The sequence below is a fragment of the Populus nigra genome, chromosome 8 (assembly GCF_951802175.1).
Source record: "Populus nigra chromosome 8, ddPopNigr1.1, whole genome shotgun sequence".
NCBI lineage: Eukaryota > Viridiplantae > Streptophyta > Magnoliopsida > Malpighiales > Salicaceae > Populus > Populus nigra.
Window position 1 is genome coordinate 18,602,831 of NC_084859.1, and position 17,869 is coordinate 18,620,699.

Consider the following 17,869-nt stretch of genomic DNA (forward strand, 5'->3'; position numbering starts at 1 on the left):
TGATTCATAAAATTAAGGATGAACTTTTAGTTTCCACAAACTGTTTGATGGATGATTATGCATAAAAGATCAAAGTGGATCGTGGCACTGTAATTATTTTTATTATTCTTTTGAAGCAAATTTGTGTGTGAGCAATGGATTTAGCAGGAATTGTAACATCAAGTGGATTTGATTGAAGAACTGGTGTGTAAAGATTTTTAATGAAAATGTTTTTTTGGTTGTGAAGAAAGGGAATTTGTGTATTGCATAATGATGCTGATAGCACTTTGACTTTTTCCCCCCATTAAAGATGACAGCAGTTGCTAATTGCTATTGAGAAAATAAGCGTTGAATGTTATTTTTGTGCATAGGGGCTGTGAGTACTATGATCTGGTCCAATTTCGAGTGCGGTGGGAATTTGGAAGAGCATTGAGAAAACAAGGCTTGACAGGCTAGTGAATGTTCATATGCAGCTGTATTTCAAGTGAATTTTCTTTTATAGACCATGACACATGAGACGCCTGGTAGCTCAGGCCAGCGGTGCTTTGGAGATAAAATGGAAGTTGTGACTAGGGACGGAATTCCTGCAGATAGAAATGTACATAATATTTCTGTACAGACTGGTGAGGAATTTTCTCCCCAGTTTGCTCGAAGAAGAGTGCTAGATCATAACCAGCCAGGGCAAATGGGATTCAATTACAATCAGAACAATCCGATGGGTTCTGAAAATCATGCCGCCACTCATGGGGTAAGGAGAAAGGATTCTGATTGTGATGCTTCAGATCATGTTTCCAGGATAGAAGCCACAGGACATGCCGCTGAACTAGAAAATAGGGCTTATACTGATAATGCAGGCAGATACCACTGGGAGTGTGTTCCCAATGCACTAAAAGCAAGTAACTATGTTGATGAAACAAATAATTCTGGTCGAGCAACCTTAGGTCCGACCAGTTCACCTAACTGTGTTCCGGAAACCCCTTGGCCATATCAGCCTTTTGGAACTAGAGTTTCAGAATGTGCTTTCTCTGGAAAAATGAAATTTCTATGCAGCTTTGGGGGGAGGATATTGCCGAGGCCAAATGATGGGAAGCTTAGATATGTTGGTGGAGAAACAAGGATCATATCCATCAGAAAAAATGTTACATGGGAGGAGCTTGCAAAGAAAACTTTGGCAATTTGTGACCAACCTCATACGATCAAGTACCAGCTCCCTGGTGAGGATCTTGATGCACTTATTTCTGTTTCTTCTGATGAAGATCTTCATCACATGATAGAGGAATATCAAGGGCTTGAAAAAAATGGAGGCTCACAAAGACTGCGTATATTTCTTGTTTCTTCCGGTGAACCTGACAGCCCAAATTCTTTTGAAGGTAAGACCTCACAACAGTGTAATGCTGATTGTCAGTATGTTGTTGCTGTTAATGGCATGCTGGACCACAGTCCCCAGAAGAGCTCTAGTGGACAGAGTTCTGCAAGCCAACTAGGAACTGCTTCAGATTATAAGAATCAATCTCCTCCTGTGAGTCCAGTTAACATTCAGTACAGAGATCATAAGAATTCTAAAAGCTTATTTTATGTTGATCAACCTTTCCCTGACAATAATAAAAATACCGGTACTTTTGCTGCGGACAAATTTCCATTTGACACTGCATATTATAATAATCTTCCTCATGGGCCGATTCCATCGGTGAATCAAGCTTGTTATCAACAATATCCAGGGGAAACTGATCAGACTAGCAAACAACTTGAAATGCATCTTCATAATCGTAGCCAGAGCGGAGATTTCCTTTCTTATCAACAACGTCCTCAAAATTCTATGAATTCGGACTGGCCTGCGATTATGGAAAGGGCATTTTCTGACTCACAGTTGCAGGAAAATGGCGAGGTGTCAGAAAAATGGTTGGAAGAAGCAGTTATTCTGCTGTCCCTCAGGAATGATGGAAGGGGAAAATCACTTTCACTGAAAATGTCAAATTCATCCTTAGAAAGGCCAGTGCTGGCGCCACATATAATGGATGAGAAACACCAATTGATTGAGTTCGAGAATCATTGCAGTGAAGAGCTGAGTTATATTGACTTAGAGCAAGAGGTGCTGAAGTGGATGAACAGGAATGCTAACTATTCTGATGTAGACAGACAACAGTATGAAGGAAATGTTGAAGTTGCACTGAATGATAATGCCATGGAGCATAGGAACTTACCGAATTTAAACTTCCCACCAAGTGCTTATCATCATCCTCTAGATTCTCAAGCATATGGAAGGATGGTTTCAGCTACTCGAGTTAACACTTCCGAAAATTATGCAGATGCTATGAGGGAGCACCCTAAGAGTCACCAATCAGACACTAATGCACCTGATTTTTTTGTTAAGAGCCAAAAGGTCGCCAAGGAACAGCACTGTACTATGACTGAGAGCATAAATGGTCAACGAATTCTCCATTGGGATCCTGAATATCTACCTTCTGCATCTCTTGGATCAAGGGACAAGGGACCAAAAGTCCCCAGCTCTGTGAGTATAGCTGTCCATAGCAAGATTTTTCCGATCTGAACTAAAACTTGCAAATAATAATTTCCTCTAATTTCAAAATATCTATTCAGAAATCCGACAGGAGTGCTTCAAGTAGATTGGATTCCTTGTGTCATGAAGACCCTGTGAATTATAATGAAAAGGTCGAAAAGATTCATGACAAGGGACTATCATATAAGGAATCAATCGATGGAGATGCTCTATATGTCCAGTCACAGCCTTTAGATAACAATCATGATGATAAGATAGCAGAGCCAGGGGTAATTGTTGAGGATGTTACTGGAACTACGCCTCCAGATATTCCCTTTTCTTTGAATGTTGTCCCACGGGTAGAAGAAGAGCTCGCAGAGGGATTTCAATCTGATGGAGATATTGAGGTAGAAAGTACGGGTCAAGAATATGAATCTGAGGTAACCTGTATCCTTTTGATTTGGATTCTCTTTGTATGATATTTCATTTTCTGGTCTGTTTCACCTCTCTGACCCCTTGTTTTTCAGGATATTGAAGGTGAAGACAAAGACGTAAATGATTCCATTAGTGATGCTGCGATGGCTGAAATAGAAGCAGGCATCTATCGTTTGCAGGTTAGGATATAATATCTCACAAGTCTCACATGTTTGGTTTTTTTTTTTATTATTCATCAATCAGAAAATATCCTTTAGTACTCCCATGCCTGTTCTGCAAGCCAAATCTGTCAAAGGTTTCATTTAGCTAATTGTAGGGGAATGTTTTGGCCCCCGATGCCAGTTCCAACTGTTTTCACACAAACCTTCATTTCAGTGAAAAAGAAGTCTGAACTTGTAAGCCCCTAATAGTTCAAATGTGACCTGAATCTCATTACTTTTTTATTAAAATGTGCTCATGACTTCAACTCTCTACCATCATCTAGATGTTACATGGTTATGGCATTTTTTTCCATTTCAAAAGGGATAAATTAAATTAACTACAAGCTTCACACTCTTGATTTGCAGATCATAAGGAATGCAGATATTGAAGAAGAGCAGGAATTAGGATCTGGCACATTTGGAACTGTTTATTATGGGAAATGGAGAGGTACTGATGTTGCTATTAAAAGGATCAAAAGGAGTTGTTTTTCAGGCAACTCATCAGAGCAAGAGCGATTGGTTAGTCCTTGTAATCATCAGTTTTAGAACAAATAATTCCTTTCCATCATAATTTCTTTCACTTGATAATGGTGGGCTGTTCATGGTAGAAAAATTCATGTAGTAGTCTAAGATTTCATAAAATAATGAGTGAAAAAATCAAGCCCAAACAACTCATAACCTTTTGTTGAATTAGAAATCTTAGCAACTGGATTTCTTCTTAGATAAGCTTTAGAATCTTTCTGAGTGAAAATCTAATTAACCCTCCCTATTTATGCAGAGTAGAGACTTCTGGAGAGAGGCACGCATCCTATCAGATCTTCATCATCCAAATGTGTTAGCATTTTATGGCGTGGTCCCTGACGGCCCTGGGGGAACAATGGCAACTGTGACTGAATATATGGTAAATGGATCATTGAGGCGTGTCTTACAAAAGAAGGATAGGTGAGTTGGTGGCCTGCGAATCCTTTGCTGCTTGTACCTTTTATCATGAAATATGCTAGAATCTTTCTTCGTTGCACAGATCACTTGATCGTCGAAAAAAGCTTATAGTCGCTCTCGATGCTGCTTTTGGCATGGAATACCTGCATTTGAGAGATATCATTCATTTTGATTTGAAGTGCGACAATTTGCTTGTCAATTTAAGGGATCCCCAACGCCCCATATGCAAGGTAATGTTTGCAGAAACCTCTCACTCCTTACTCCGTCCTTTATTCTATTGTCTTCTATTAGTTCTGATTCTGTATCAAAGCATGCTTTTCAATTTCCAAAAGAGTTTCTTTCAGCTTTATTCACTCTACGTCAGTCTCATTCACACATGTAATTCACCTGTTCTCCAGGTTGGAGATTTCGGATTGTCAAAAATTAAAAGGAACACGCTCGTATCTGGTGGTGTGCGTGGAACCCTTCCATGGATGGCACCAGAGTTATTGGATGGCACCAGCAACCGAGTCTCTGAGAAGGTTAGCACAGTACTTGTGTAATGGAGTTTCGAGTATATCAAGAATGAAAAATGTAACTTCTTAATAAAGTTTTTGAACCACATTTTCCAACAACATTTGAGAAATCTTCCTTTACAGGTTGATGTTTTCTCGTTTGGCATCGCAATGTGGGAGATCCTGACTGGTGAAGAGCCATATGCCAACATGCAATTCGGCGCTATAATAGGTCAGGTTTTTCCCCTCCCTTAACCCAGAAACTCTATAACCCGTAAGCTATCAATAATTACAACACGAGAGAGAAAACAAGGAAGAGAGAAAACAGAGGAAAGGAAATTGAAAAGATAAAAGATCTTACACATTGTGGAATTTCTGGATGAAGGTGGAATTGTAAGCAGCACGCTGAGGCCTCCTGTACCAGAACACTGCGATGCAGGATGGAGAAAGTTGATGGAAGAATGCTGGGCCTCTGATCCAGAAGCCAGACCGTCGTTTACAGAGATAACAAATAGGCTGCGAAGCATGTCAGCAGCACTCCAGCCAAAGCGACCTAATTATGCAAATAGATGAGAGCCATCCCTTGTAAAGTCGTGCAAAAACCTTCACATAACAAAAACATTTACTGGGAAAATGTTGCAGCAGAGTTCCCAAGTGGCTTTGATGCGATCGAGCCACATATAGTTGTAGATAAAAATCCTTGTAGGCCGAAAAGAAAATATGAATATGTTCAATAATGCTTTCCTACTTTGATGCCAAGTCCTTAATTCTGTTTTATGCTAGCAATTCAACGATTCTGAGTTTGGTATTTTGATATGGAGTAATTTTTAAAAGTATTTTTTAATTTAAAATATATTAAAATAATATTTGTTTATAATTTTTTTATTTTTAACAAAAACATATTAAAATCATTAAAAATCACTTAAAAATATCAATTTCATATTTTTAAAATAATAATCATCATAATAACAAATTGACACTTGACACTATGAGAGTGCTATGCAAAAATAGACTCTATTAACCTCATTATAAAGAGCGAAAAAAACATCTCTTTTAGTTTTAAATAATGAATAACTAATTCAAAATTTAAAGTCAATCATGAAGCAAATTTTCATTGGATGAAACCCATTATCAGTCCAATAAAAAACAGTTGTTAAATTCTGATCGGTCGGATCAAAAACTTGATTAAAAAAATTCATAGCTAGAACCTAATTATAGACAAAATTGACTTATAACCGATTAACTTGATATGATAATATTTTAATAAATAAATAAATAATGATTGATGATCAATAATCCACAAGTTGAATAATGACTTAACGATACAAGTTTTTTTTTTGTCAGTTGTTGGACTGGGTAATATTAATAATTTTAAAAATAAATACAGCGATCCATACATAATATTATATATGTATATCTTAATAATCATCATAATAACTCTAGCAGATGTTTATCTTTCTCCCTCAAGGTCTTAGAGATTGTCCAAACTTGGTCACAACTTGTGGGTGAACTTCATAATCCTGGCACGGCGAGGGGGCACTCCAATGAGGCTATGTTGCTGGCGTGATGATTTGGAGAAATGGAAGTTGCTAATCTCAGGATCTTTTACTGGTGTGGAAGACTGAGATTTTGATGAGGTTTGGGGTAACTGTGGTGGAGGAAGATTTGCTGGTTTGGGTGTGGAGGATTTGTGGTGTTGGATGTTGGAGATGACAGCGACGCTAAGATCAGGTCGTGCTTGGTCTGACGGCTGTTGGAGAAGAGGGGAAATTGAACCGCTGATGTTGACATTGGAGTTGGTGGGCAGATGACGACTTTACGATGGCTGTAATGGGTGTATGGTAGCTTTGGGTGGCGCTTCCAGCACCTGCTGGAGGAAGAGGCAGCGTTGTGACGGTGTCAACTGGGGCAGTGGCTGTGAGATTAGGCTGGTGCTGGTTCAGGCTGCTACTGGATGTTTTGATTTATTATGGGTTGATTCGGGTGGAAGAGGTTGACATTGGTGGTGGCTGCTGGTTTATTCTTGGATGATGAGTGGTGGGCTGCTGTGATTTTAGTGAGGAAGAGGGGTGGAGTTTTATGGGCTTGTGGTGTGTTCGGTTCAGTTGGTAAAGTGAGGGAGACGAGAATTATGGTTTTGGTTGTTGCTGGTGACTGATCAGTGGCTAATGGCTGTGGATATGGGACTGTGATGTGGTATTTGTCTTGGTTTGGTGGAACTGACAGGTGGTTATGGGGTGTCGGCCACAGGAGGAGATGGGGACTGGGCTGTGATAAAAGGAGAAGGAACTGTTGATTTTAGCGAGGAAGAGGGTTGAAAGGTAAAGAAACAAGTTCACGTATTGATAAATCAAACCTTAAGCAAACCCCAGTACATGTTTATATTAAAATAATATTTTTTTTATTTTTAAAATTATTTTTAATGTTAATATATAAAAATAAAAAAAAATATCAAAAAAATAAAAAAAATTTAATTAAAAATAAAAAAAATTTAATTTTTTCAAAAATATTTTTAAAACACAAAAACAAACCCTCCAAAAATTAAATCAAGAATAAATGGGAACCAAACATGTTTATGTTTTTTAAATTAAAACAAAAAACACAAAATTAAAAGCTTTAAAATCTTTTTTTTTTTTTTTGCTTTAGAAGAACTAAATAGGTTTTGCTAGCATGGTTGACAAAAAAAAACTAGAATGACGTACTGAGGTAGCTGAGGGTAGGTGCCGGGTTGAAAATATGCAAGTTGGATTGGAATTAATGGGCCTTTATCTTATCTCTTAATGTTTCAAATGCACTTTTGTCTCCCCCATTATAATTCACCAGCAATAGACTTATACTAGCTTTGATACCCGCGCGATGTCGCGGGTTATTTTTTTTACATAAAAAATATTAAAAATTTTAAATTTTAAAAATTTAAAAATTTTAGGTTTTTCTACAAAATTATACCCAAGAATCTTAGATTTGGCTGCAATGCCTGACCTAAGAGTAATATTTATAAAATTAATAATAAAATTAAACTTGCATAGCTCAAGTTTAAGTGAGTCTAGCTGTAACACCGGACCCAAGAATACTGGATGTGGGTCTGGCTATAAGGTCGTGTCATAAAAGTGTGATAATTAAATAGATTAATTAAAAAAAACAAAGAAAAAAATCAACAGGAAGGAAAAAACTAATGAAGAAAAAGAAAAAAAAATTGAATTAATTGGGTCAACCTTTTAAACCAGGTTATCCTGTAAAACCTGGGATTTGTGTCATGAAAGTTTGATAACTAAATAGAAAAAAAATGACAGGTTAGAATTAACCGGGTTTACCCATCAAATCAAGTTAACCCGTCAAGCTCAGAATACGTGTCATGAAAGTATGAAAGTCTGATAATTAAATAGAAAGAAAATTAACTTTAACAAACTAAACTAAATGAAAAATATAATTCGTCAAATCAGGTTAACCCATAAAATCCGAGATTCGTATCATGAAAATCTGATAACTAAATAAAAAAAATTAACATTAACAAACTAAATCAAACAAAAAAAATTCATTAAAAAAAATAAAAAGAAAAAACAAAAGAAAAAAACAGTTATATAATATAATACAATATAATAATAATAATAATTATAATTATGATGAAAAAACTTGGGGAAAATTTTTTTAAAAAAAAAAAGTGGGGAAAGCTAAAGCTAAAGCTAAATTCTCAACCAACTCAATATTGAAAAAATAAATTTAACAAAGATAATTTTTTTAAAAAAAACATGTGGGGGAAACACTGTAACCAAACAAAAACCATGTAAGGAAAACACTATAGTAATCCATAGTATTTTTTTTTAAAAAAAAGAAGCTACAAAGCTAATCTCTCAACCAGCTCAATATATAAAAAAAAAACCGACAAAGGCTAAAAAAAAACACGTGAGGAAAGCTACAGCGTTTTAAAGAAAAAGATAAAAAAACTAAATTTTTAACCAGCTCAATAGTAAAAAAATAAATTCAACAAAAATAATTCTGAAAAAGACAAAAAAAATGTAAATAATGACAATTTTGGAAAAAAAGAAAAATAAAAAAAACATATGGAGAAAGCTAAAACTAGATTATCAACCAGCTCAATATTGAAAAAATAAATTTGATAAAGATAATTTTTAAAAAAAATATATGAGAAAACACTGCAGCAAAACAAAAACTATGTAGAGAAAACACTGTAGCAATCCATATTATTTTTTTTAAAAAAAACTACAAAGCTAAATTCTCAACCAACTTAATATAAAAAAAAATCTACAAAGACCATTTTGAAAAAAAAAAGAATAAAAAAATCATAAAAAAAACAATGTATGAGAATATTATAGCAATCCACAATGTTTTAAAGAAAAAAACTACATAATCAGCTCAATATTTAAAAAAAAAATAGCAAAGATAATTTTGAAACAAAAAAATTAAAAAAAAACAAAAAAAAAAGAAAAAAAAATCAATTTTGGGTAAAAAAAACAAAAAAACCTGCTAAAAAAAATCAGCTAAATAAAAAAACCCAACCCGCTACAGTCAATATCCCACGCGTTTTAGATTTCTTTAATATGGTTATGTTTCACTGTAATCAGTCCTTCTATAGCAGTCATCCTATGAGATAATTAAAAGATATTTTTACCTCGAATTTATTTAATATTTTTGTAAAATGGGCCAATGAAATAATTGATAGAAGACTATTTATTCCATGAACACAGTAAGAGAGAATATTTTATTGATTATAATACTCAACACTTGCTTCATAAAGCAAATAAATAATGTTCTTAAACTTAAATAGAAATATTCTTATCAATAAATACAGACAATTCTCTCTTTTATTATCTATGTTTTTCTTCGAAATGGTCACTCTTTGTTGGTCCTGTTTTTTCTAATAATCTCAGAAAAAGGAAAAAAGAAACACAATAACTACTGCTAACTTACGTTAGTGTTATAATGCTAAACATAGAGGAGAAGAAAACAAATATATATAAAGTGAACCGATATATATGTTTGTTTTTTTTTTCCATTTAATTATCATTTATATATAGAGATGCGTACACATTTAACAAGGAAAGCTTAATTTTATGACGGATTTGTTTGGTAGCGCGGCAGCCGAACACGTGCTCTGCAGCTCCAAGAGTTTATTTTGATGAAACAGCAGGAAATGAACAAGCATGTACATTAAGCAAAGCTATCACACAGATTGTTGTTTTAAATCAGCTTCGCTGACAAAAGTACCATGGAAGCCATAGGGCACTCTAGTGGGCATTTTCACTGAAGCTACTTGACTCATGCTCGATGAATTCACTATCACCAATTCTGACCTCCCCTTTTCCTCATCTCTCACGAAACCCATTATGAAGCCTTCGCCGTCATCATCACTTCTTCCATTATCGCCAACATTTCCATTTTTGGGCACGTAACATGGCTCACCACCAAACCTACCAGCACCATAAATAAATTTGGTCACCTCGTCAGTCTCCAAATCAACTTTTGCAATTCCACTACACTTTGGCCAAGGCTCTGCAATTGCTAGGTAAACGAACCGGGTTTTTTGACCTAGAAACCTTCGGTTTACTTGACCCGCTTCCAAATTCATACCCCCGACAATAACCCTTCGAGTTGACTCTCCTGTCCTCAGATTCAAACGGATTTCAGACAACTCACTTCGAAGCGGGTGTTCAGATTGGTTGAAGATGGAATCAGGCGGGTCCATGCACGACCCGATAACAACAATAATCTTGTCTCCGTCACTAGAATTCTCTTCCCATGCATTGCACAAGTGGAAACAAAAGCAATCCGGAACGTCAATCCACTGAATTCTTGAATCATCGACAGCTTTTTTTGACAAGACTCCAAACCGTGAAATCTTGCTTTGATCATAAATTACGGGTGACCCGCCTCGAATCATCTCCGATAACTTGAACACGACTTGGTGATCCGGGATCACCATAAAATTTTTTGTGATTGCAAAGTCGTGGATCATAGTTGGCTGGTCCAATGTAACATCCAAGTCACATGACTTCTTAGCGCATGCATCAAATCTAAAGTACTTAAGATAGGGTTTCTTGATAACGTTGTAACTAAGTGCATGGAGCTCACCAGTTACAGGGTCCACCTTAGGGTGTGCAATCATGGGACAATCAAGTTGATCATCAAAATTGAACCGTCCGATCGTTTCCAAATCGCCGTCACTCTTGATCTTAACATTATAAGGAAGATCATCCTCTGACATCGCCAGTAATCTACCGTTAAAATAGACAAGCCCGGCATTGGCTACACCGCTGCCACGTGTCCCATCAACAAAGCCGACTGCAGCTCGAGCCATGAAAAGAGCCAGCCGAGCCAAGCCTAAGTGACCATGCAACTCACCAATTGGCTTAGGAAACAAAGGCCTTCCTAGTTGGGCTTCTTGCTCGAACCGGCTTGTGCGGGTGTATCTACAGCTGTAGCTGGCTCGGTTTCCAGAGCCCAAGGTAACCGCATGGATCATACCATCACCATCAAACAAGTGGTGTCCCCCTGTGGGTGCATGCAGAGGATTAGCGCCGTTGCGTAGGTAAACCCCACGTAAGGTATCGGGAATCTGCCCCACAACTTCCAGACTGTGATGAACCGGACACTCTTGAGCCGGCGAAAAATTACCCGACATTTGAACCGCTGGGTCAATCGTTTTCGGCAATACAACTTTTTTCTCAAACGGTACAATTAGCGAGGTCTCAATTTTGTCTAAAACAGCAGCTGCAAGACTTTGAAAAGGATTTAGATGAGTTGGGGGGGTAGTTCTTTCTGTTGGGATGGATGTTGGTTCAGATTCAAGAAATGGAGGTGCCGGTTCTGGCAATGGTACTGGCGGTGCCATTGGCAGTTTTATGGGACTAACATTTTGCTTGAAGGGGTTAATGAGGATCTTGCATGTGATTAATGGTGAATGTTTGGAGATTGAGGATGCGGGCCTGGGACGGGCGGTGGCGGTGGCGGTGGTGGAGAAGTTAAGAGAGCCTTGCATTGCTAGAGACTTTATAGAGGCAAAAGGGGGGTGTATAAATTTTGCTTCGTCTAGGGGGGTGCTTTATATGAAAGTCGGAGGTAAATTTGGTGCGGTGGGGGTGGAGCGCTAATAAGGAGGTGAAGACACGTGGATATAAGCTTAACCGACAACATTGGCTAATAAATACATACAGTACTTTCAATTCAGGTTTTGGTCAACTTATTTGAGCTGCGCTCAGCTTCGGTTTTGAGTATTCTTTCAATAAAAAAATTAAATATGCAGATTTTTTTACATGTTTTTTATATTAAAGATCTAAATATAAATTGAAAAATTTATACATGTGTTTTATTCAATAAATCAAGAATGATTTATGTAGATAAATAAAAACAAAAATCTTCAACAAAAAAATTAAAAGAAAAATATAAATCAAGATGTCACAGTATAAGTTATTTACTCTCTTATATTTAATATATTTATTTATTAAAATTATTTTATTATTAGATCAAATACTAATATAAACAAACACACATCTAAAATCTATTGAATAGTAAAGGGAGACAAATAGAAGTGGAAAAAAAAAACTAATGATGGATGATGGATTTTTTATTTTAAAAAAAAACTATTGTTAAACGATGAAATTATAAAAAACAATATATATATAAAAAAAGATTTTAACCCAAGTTAACTCTTTTAATTCATGATCTAGATTATCAGACCATAAATATTATACATGAAAATATCATGAAACTTAATTTCAAACAAATTAAACATTGAATGATGAAATCGAGAGAAAAAAATCACTCACACAAGTGGATCTAGAATAAAAGGAAAATGATAATTAAAAATGAGGGTGAAAATTAAAATGAAAAATAAATTAAAGGGGAAACATATTTTTTTTTGTTAGAGGGTTAAATTGAAAATAAAAATAACTCTAACAAAATAAAATAAAAATCAAAAGAATAAGGATCAGAATAAAAAAAAACACCATAAATTGAATTGAATGATGAAATTAAAAATCAATAAAACTTTTACAAAGAAGCAAGAGAAAAATATTAGAAATAAAAAGGATAAGGACTAAATTGAAAGAAAAACAATATGTGATAAATTAGAGTTTAAGGATTAAATTAAAAAAACAAATAAAACTTTTATAAAAAAATCTAAAAAAAAATTAAAAAATAAAAAAATAAAAATTTAAGTTGAAATATCAACAATAAAAAAAACCGACATGTAATTTATAAACGAGAAAAAATAAAAAAGGCTTACTAGTGATAAAACAACCAATTATCATCAGTATGCGCAACCCATGAAAAAAAGAACATGTCAGCATATCAAATGGTATGATAGAATAATAATTTTAATTGATAAAAAAAAAACATAACATGTGCCCATCAAATGACACAAATAACCATCATAGATCACCGCGGCACCTGGCACCTTTTATTTTTAATAATATTATAGTTCTGTTAAAAAATGAAAATGCTCCTAGTTTACCGTGAATAGAACATAAAAAACTACATGAAAAACTAAAATGCCGTTAAAACAAAGTTAAACAAATTCTAGTGCAATGGACAAATCAATATTTTTACTATGCAAACAAAAAGGAGAAGTCGAGAGGGCCCAAAAAAAAAGTTTTTTTTATAATTTTGTTACTAGAGTTAATGTAGTCACAACAATGTGCTAAAAAATGCAAAGACTAGCATGCCTTGATGAATTTTACAATGACCAATTTGTTACATGTAAACGATTCTTGTACCTGTAAGTAAAGTTTTATGTGTTGGGAAATAAAGGATAACATTGTAATTTTTTAATAACAATCAGCAGTAATTTGTAGCACTACATATCTAGTGCTATGGTGAATCAACACGCTCTATAAATTTTTATTAATATGTGCAAGATACTATATTACGGGGAAAAAAATTATTTAACATAATAGATCAATATATATGATCGAAATAATATTATCCTACCAAATAAAAAAACAAGAATACAACAACAATAAAATAATAAATAATAAATATTGTAAACTTTGCAAAAATAATTATATATCTATATAATCTTATAAAAAAAAACAAGACAATAACTTTAAAATAAATGAAGCCCCTAAAAAACATCTTATCGAGAATATATAAAAAATAAATACTACACACACAAACCTATTATAAAGAAAGAGCACACAAAATCATAAGACAATATATAACTTTAAATTCAATGAACCAAGATAATAAAAAATATTAATTGTAAAAAAATTGCATGCACAACAAAACATAATTATGTTGTAAATAGTACAAATATAACGACCACAGTAAAGTAAGCTAGTAACTCATATTTATTAATGAAAAATTGCGTGCAAATCATGGAAAACACAAATATCAAGAAGAAGAAAAAGACGAATATGTTTGATATTATAGTTGTGTTTGTTTTTTAAATAATTTTTTATACTAAAATAAATATTGGTGATTTTTTTTATTTTTTAAAAATTATTTTTGATATTAATATATCAAAATAATTTAAAATATATTAAATATATTAAATTTTTTTAAAAAATAAATTTTTTAGTAACGTTTTTCGAAGAAGAAGAGTTGCTTGTGGATTCAATTATTTTTTAACAGTCTAACCATGATAGCGATTTGATCATGACCTTACACCATGTAGGGGTAATGCTGCTGTAGTCGGGCTGTAAAATGAACATGTGTCCCATCTTCAATTTACTATGGTGGACAGGCACGTGTGGGAGCCACAATCTGTTCCATTTTTCTTATCCGTAGATTTTGGATTTTAATGATCAAAGCATAGGTACTCTTCACCGTACAGGTGGCACCCGTTGGATTGTGACCATTCATTCCTCTTTTTCTGGGCCCCGATGAAGGAGGGAAGGATGTGCCCATCCCACTTGTCATTTTTCAATGTCATTGTCCTCTAGCAATGCAATGCACGAGACAATAAGTCATGATTATGATATAAATAGTACAGATATATAACTATCATAAAGTAACCTAGTATATCATATTTATAAAAGAAAAATTGCATCCAAGATTATTTTTGGTATTACCGAATTTTTTAAAAATTATTTTTATTTAAAAATATATTAAAATTTTATTTTTACATCAATATATCAAAATAATCTAAAAACACACAAAAAATTAATTTGAAGCAAAAAAAAATAAAAAATAAAACTTTTTAAAATACAAAAAGAAACACGCCATAAGATTAGAAGAAAAGAAAGGATAAGAAATAAGAAATTTTATTGCTCTACATGATTAACAACCATATGAAATTTAAAATTAAAAAAAATAAGAAAAACAATTACCTAAATTACGTTCAAAAAGTTCATATTATATAATAACCATGCATATAAAAAAGTCAGACCACCCATCCACGGGCGGACTACATGCTTGTTATATAAGTAATTCACTTATCATAAAAGTGATTTATAAAATATTATCTCTATATATAGTGATGAATATGGGCAATCTTATGTTATTTTATGAACTTTATTTACTTTTTGGATCAAGCATGCTAAAAAGAATTTGATACCGCATTTAATTAGTTATATCTTTGGAAATAGAGATTGCTAATGTATTATCTATCTAATACCCAAGATTAAAATTACTAAAATAACCTTTTTCTATTACTACTAATTCAGAGAACTTTTTTTTTGTATTCGAGCAAATTCATCCCCGGAAAGTGTATTTTGTTGGTTCAAATAAGCGAGTAAAATCTTAGTTGTTCCAGATTTTTATAAGAAATATACACCCTGATTCGAACTCAAAGCCTATTATACAGATCTCATACTTTTTGTCATCAAGTATTCCTCTTAACTAAGAGAATACTTTACTCACTGTCCGTATTTTGAAATTCTGAAATCCATCGTTTGCTTGATAGCCACTCGATTCCTACAATGATGATATATTAACACACCATCGATCTTCAATCTTCAACGATTACAATTGATGTTTGGGGAGAGGGTCGCAGTCCAGATTAATGCGATCAGTATTTCCACCGATTATAATTAAAGTGGTAATTAGAATGAGAATAATTATTAGTGACTTTAAAAAAATTACATGATAACTGGTACAGTGAATGTATGTGATAAAATTAGTAAGGATATACGGATTTTCAAATGTGTCAACTATCAAATTACAAGCTGACTGATTATAATAAAGAAAAACAAATTAATTGCACAATTATTCGTATCGTGCACCTTTCTTTCCACTGTGTCGAGCTAGCTGCTAGGAGAGGGTGGGTTGTGGTCAAGGTCAATATTTGACAGCAGAAAAAGGATAATCACTGGCGATTGAGAGTTGGGTTTAGTTACGATGTTGTGGTTGTTGATTCATTTAGAAATGTGATTTAACAACTATTTCAAGAAACAAGAAACATAGAGGAGAAAGAAGGAGACGAGGAAAAAAAGTGGTGAGAGAGAAAACAGTGGGCTAGAGTTTTTTTATTTAATATGGGAGAAAGAAGAGTTAATTGAGAAGATATTTATAATTTCATTAAACTCGTAAAATTTGTAGACAAATTATAATTTTACATGATTTTGATAGAGTTTATCAATTTTGTATAAATCAAATTCAATTTCTAGTTTGATTTTAACAGCCCTACATAGAAATGCACTTGATTATTATAGTCATCAGTTTTAGTTTTAGTACGGGGCTCGACGCATGAGTTTTTGAATAGCTATATTATATATATATATATATATATATATATATATATATATATATATATTAAAAACGATATTATTTTAGATAAAATTTTAAAAAATAAAATGATATTATGTTTTGATTAAAAATATTTTATATGTTTTTCATATGACAGATGATATTGTTGCCTCACATGTCTAAAGTAAAAATTACTCTTATAAAGTACAATTATAAGTTCTAAAAATAAAATAATAAATGCTAACTGGTTCAAATCATATATCCATGAACTTTCATTCAACATCAATTCCTACATTTTTTTTTTATTGCAGCACAATTTTATTTTTATGGGAAATGTCAACTCTTATTAGGTTTTCAATAATTAAGAACTTGAACGCGATCATCATATATATATATATATATATATATGTATGTACTTTAGATAAATATTTTTTTTTTATTAATGTAGGTGTTTTGGCTAGTTTGTTCACATATCGACTAATCCTATAAACTCTAAAATTAACGGTCATGTAAGCCTCCAATAACCCTGAAGTTTGTGAAACTCGAATCGATGAATTTTAAAAAATAAATCTAGAAGTTAATCAATTAAACTATACCTTTTATAATTAATAAATATAGTAATTTTATTAGTATGGGAAATGATTTTTTTTAATGTGGCTTTCAACCTCAAATGCAACGTAAATGTGGGTTTACGGTGTTTGATTTTGTTTTAATGATCTATTTTTTTAAAATGTTTTTAAAATTATTTTTTTATTATAAAAATATTAGATTAATATTATTTTTTTTTTGAACAAAAACATACTGAACACGCGAAGAAAAGAGAGTTAAGAACGATTAGCCAGAAACAAGCCTGGTGGGAAAAAAGGCCATGCACAAGGATTAGCACGTGCCATGGGCAAAAATTGTGATTCCAAAACCGAAAACCCAAACCCCACCTCTGGTTTTCCCTGTTCCCTGTGATCTCACACTTTGACCTTATTTTTGTACGTGCAATATTAACAATCGATCGCTACTTTCAGGTGGGCAGTGTGCTATCTGTTGACCTTCTATTGCTACACGTTCGAGAAATCACGTGTGTAAAGACAGGTGTCTAACTCGGGCTCCATAACCCACATGAAGCGCAATGTGCATATAAGGATGTGCACGAGGCCATGTCAAAACAAATTGGTACGCCTCATTCAATTGGGATACTATTAATTAATTATTTTTCTTGATTTTATTATACGTCGGAGTCTGCAGTTTTCACTCCTCGTCTTCTTTCTTTCTTTTTCAGTCGTGGTTGCGCGTAACATGCAATTTCACCTCTTGGATCGTGGCTGTTTTGCGCAGATTTTGTCACGTATCTGAGTTTAATAGATAAATTAAGCTAATGATTGAAATTGTAGTATTGGTTATATTTTAAAATATTTATAGTTTACAAATGTTTAATATACATGTTATGTTATGGCTATTTTTCCTATCAAAATTAATAAACATTTTAGAAAATTTTCCCATCAATATTAATATACATATTATGAATATTTTTCCTATTAAATACTATCAAAACAATATTAGATTTCAATTTCTCTTTTTCCATAAAAAGATTTATTCGTGAACAATAAATAAACCATGAATTTTTTAAATAATAGTTTTAGAATCTTTATTCTTTACTGTTTATTTTTAAAATATTTTTTTGTAATATTATT

The 17,869-nt window shown here is 33.3% G+C and overlaps 2 protein-coding genes across 2 annotated transcripts; one reads left to right on the top strand and one right to left on the bottom strand.

Annotated features, from left to right (window-relative positions):
- The first annotated feature begins 357 nt into the window (after positions 1–357).
- On the top strand, positions 358–5,303 carry LOC133701447 (uncharacterized). The gene is made up of 9 exons (XM_062125368.1): positions 358–2,488; positions 2,578–2,916; positions 3,004–3,090; positions 3,478–3,630; positions 3,890–4,053; positions 4,133–4,280; positions 4,449–4,571; positions 4,689–4,776; positions 4,930–5,303. The coding sequence occupies exons 1-9, from the start codon at positions 485–487 to the stop codon at positions 5,115–5,117; spliced, it is 3,294 nt and encodes a 1,097-aa protein (XP_061981352.1). The 5' UTR covers positions 358–484; the 3' UTR covers positions 5,118–5,303.
- Positions 5,304–9,655: 4,352 nt separating this feature from the next.
- Positions 9,656–11,551, bottom strand: LOC133700500 (9-cis-epoxycarotenoid dioxygenase NCED6, chloroplastic). Its single transcript, XM_062124046.1, has one exon. It carries the CDS (start codon positions 11,536–11,538, stop codon positions 9,724–9,726), a length of 1,815 nt encoding a protein of 604 aa, XP_061980030.1. The 5' UTR covers positions 11,539–11,551; the 3' UTR covers positions 9,656–9,723.
- Positions 11,552–17,869: the final 6,318 nt, after the last annotated feature.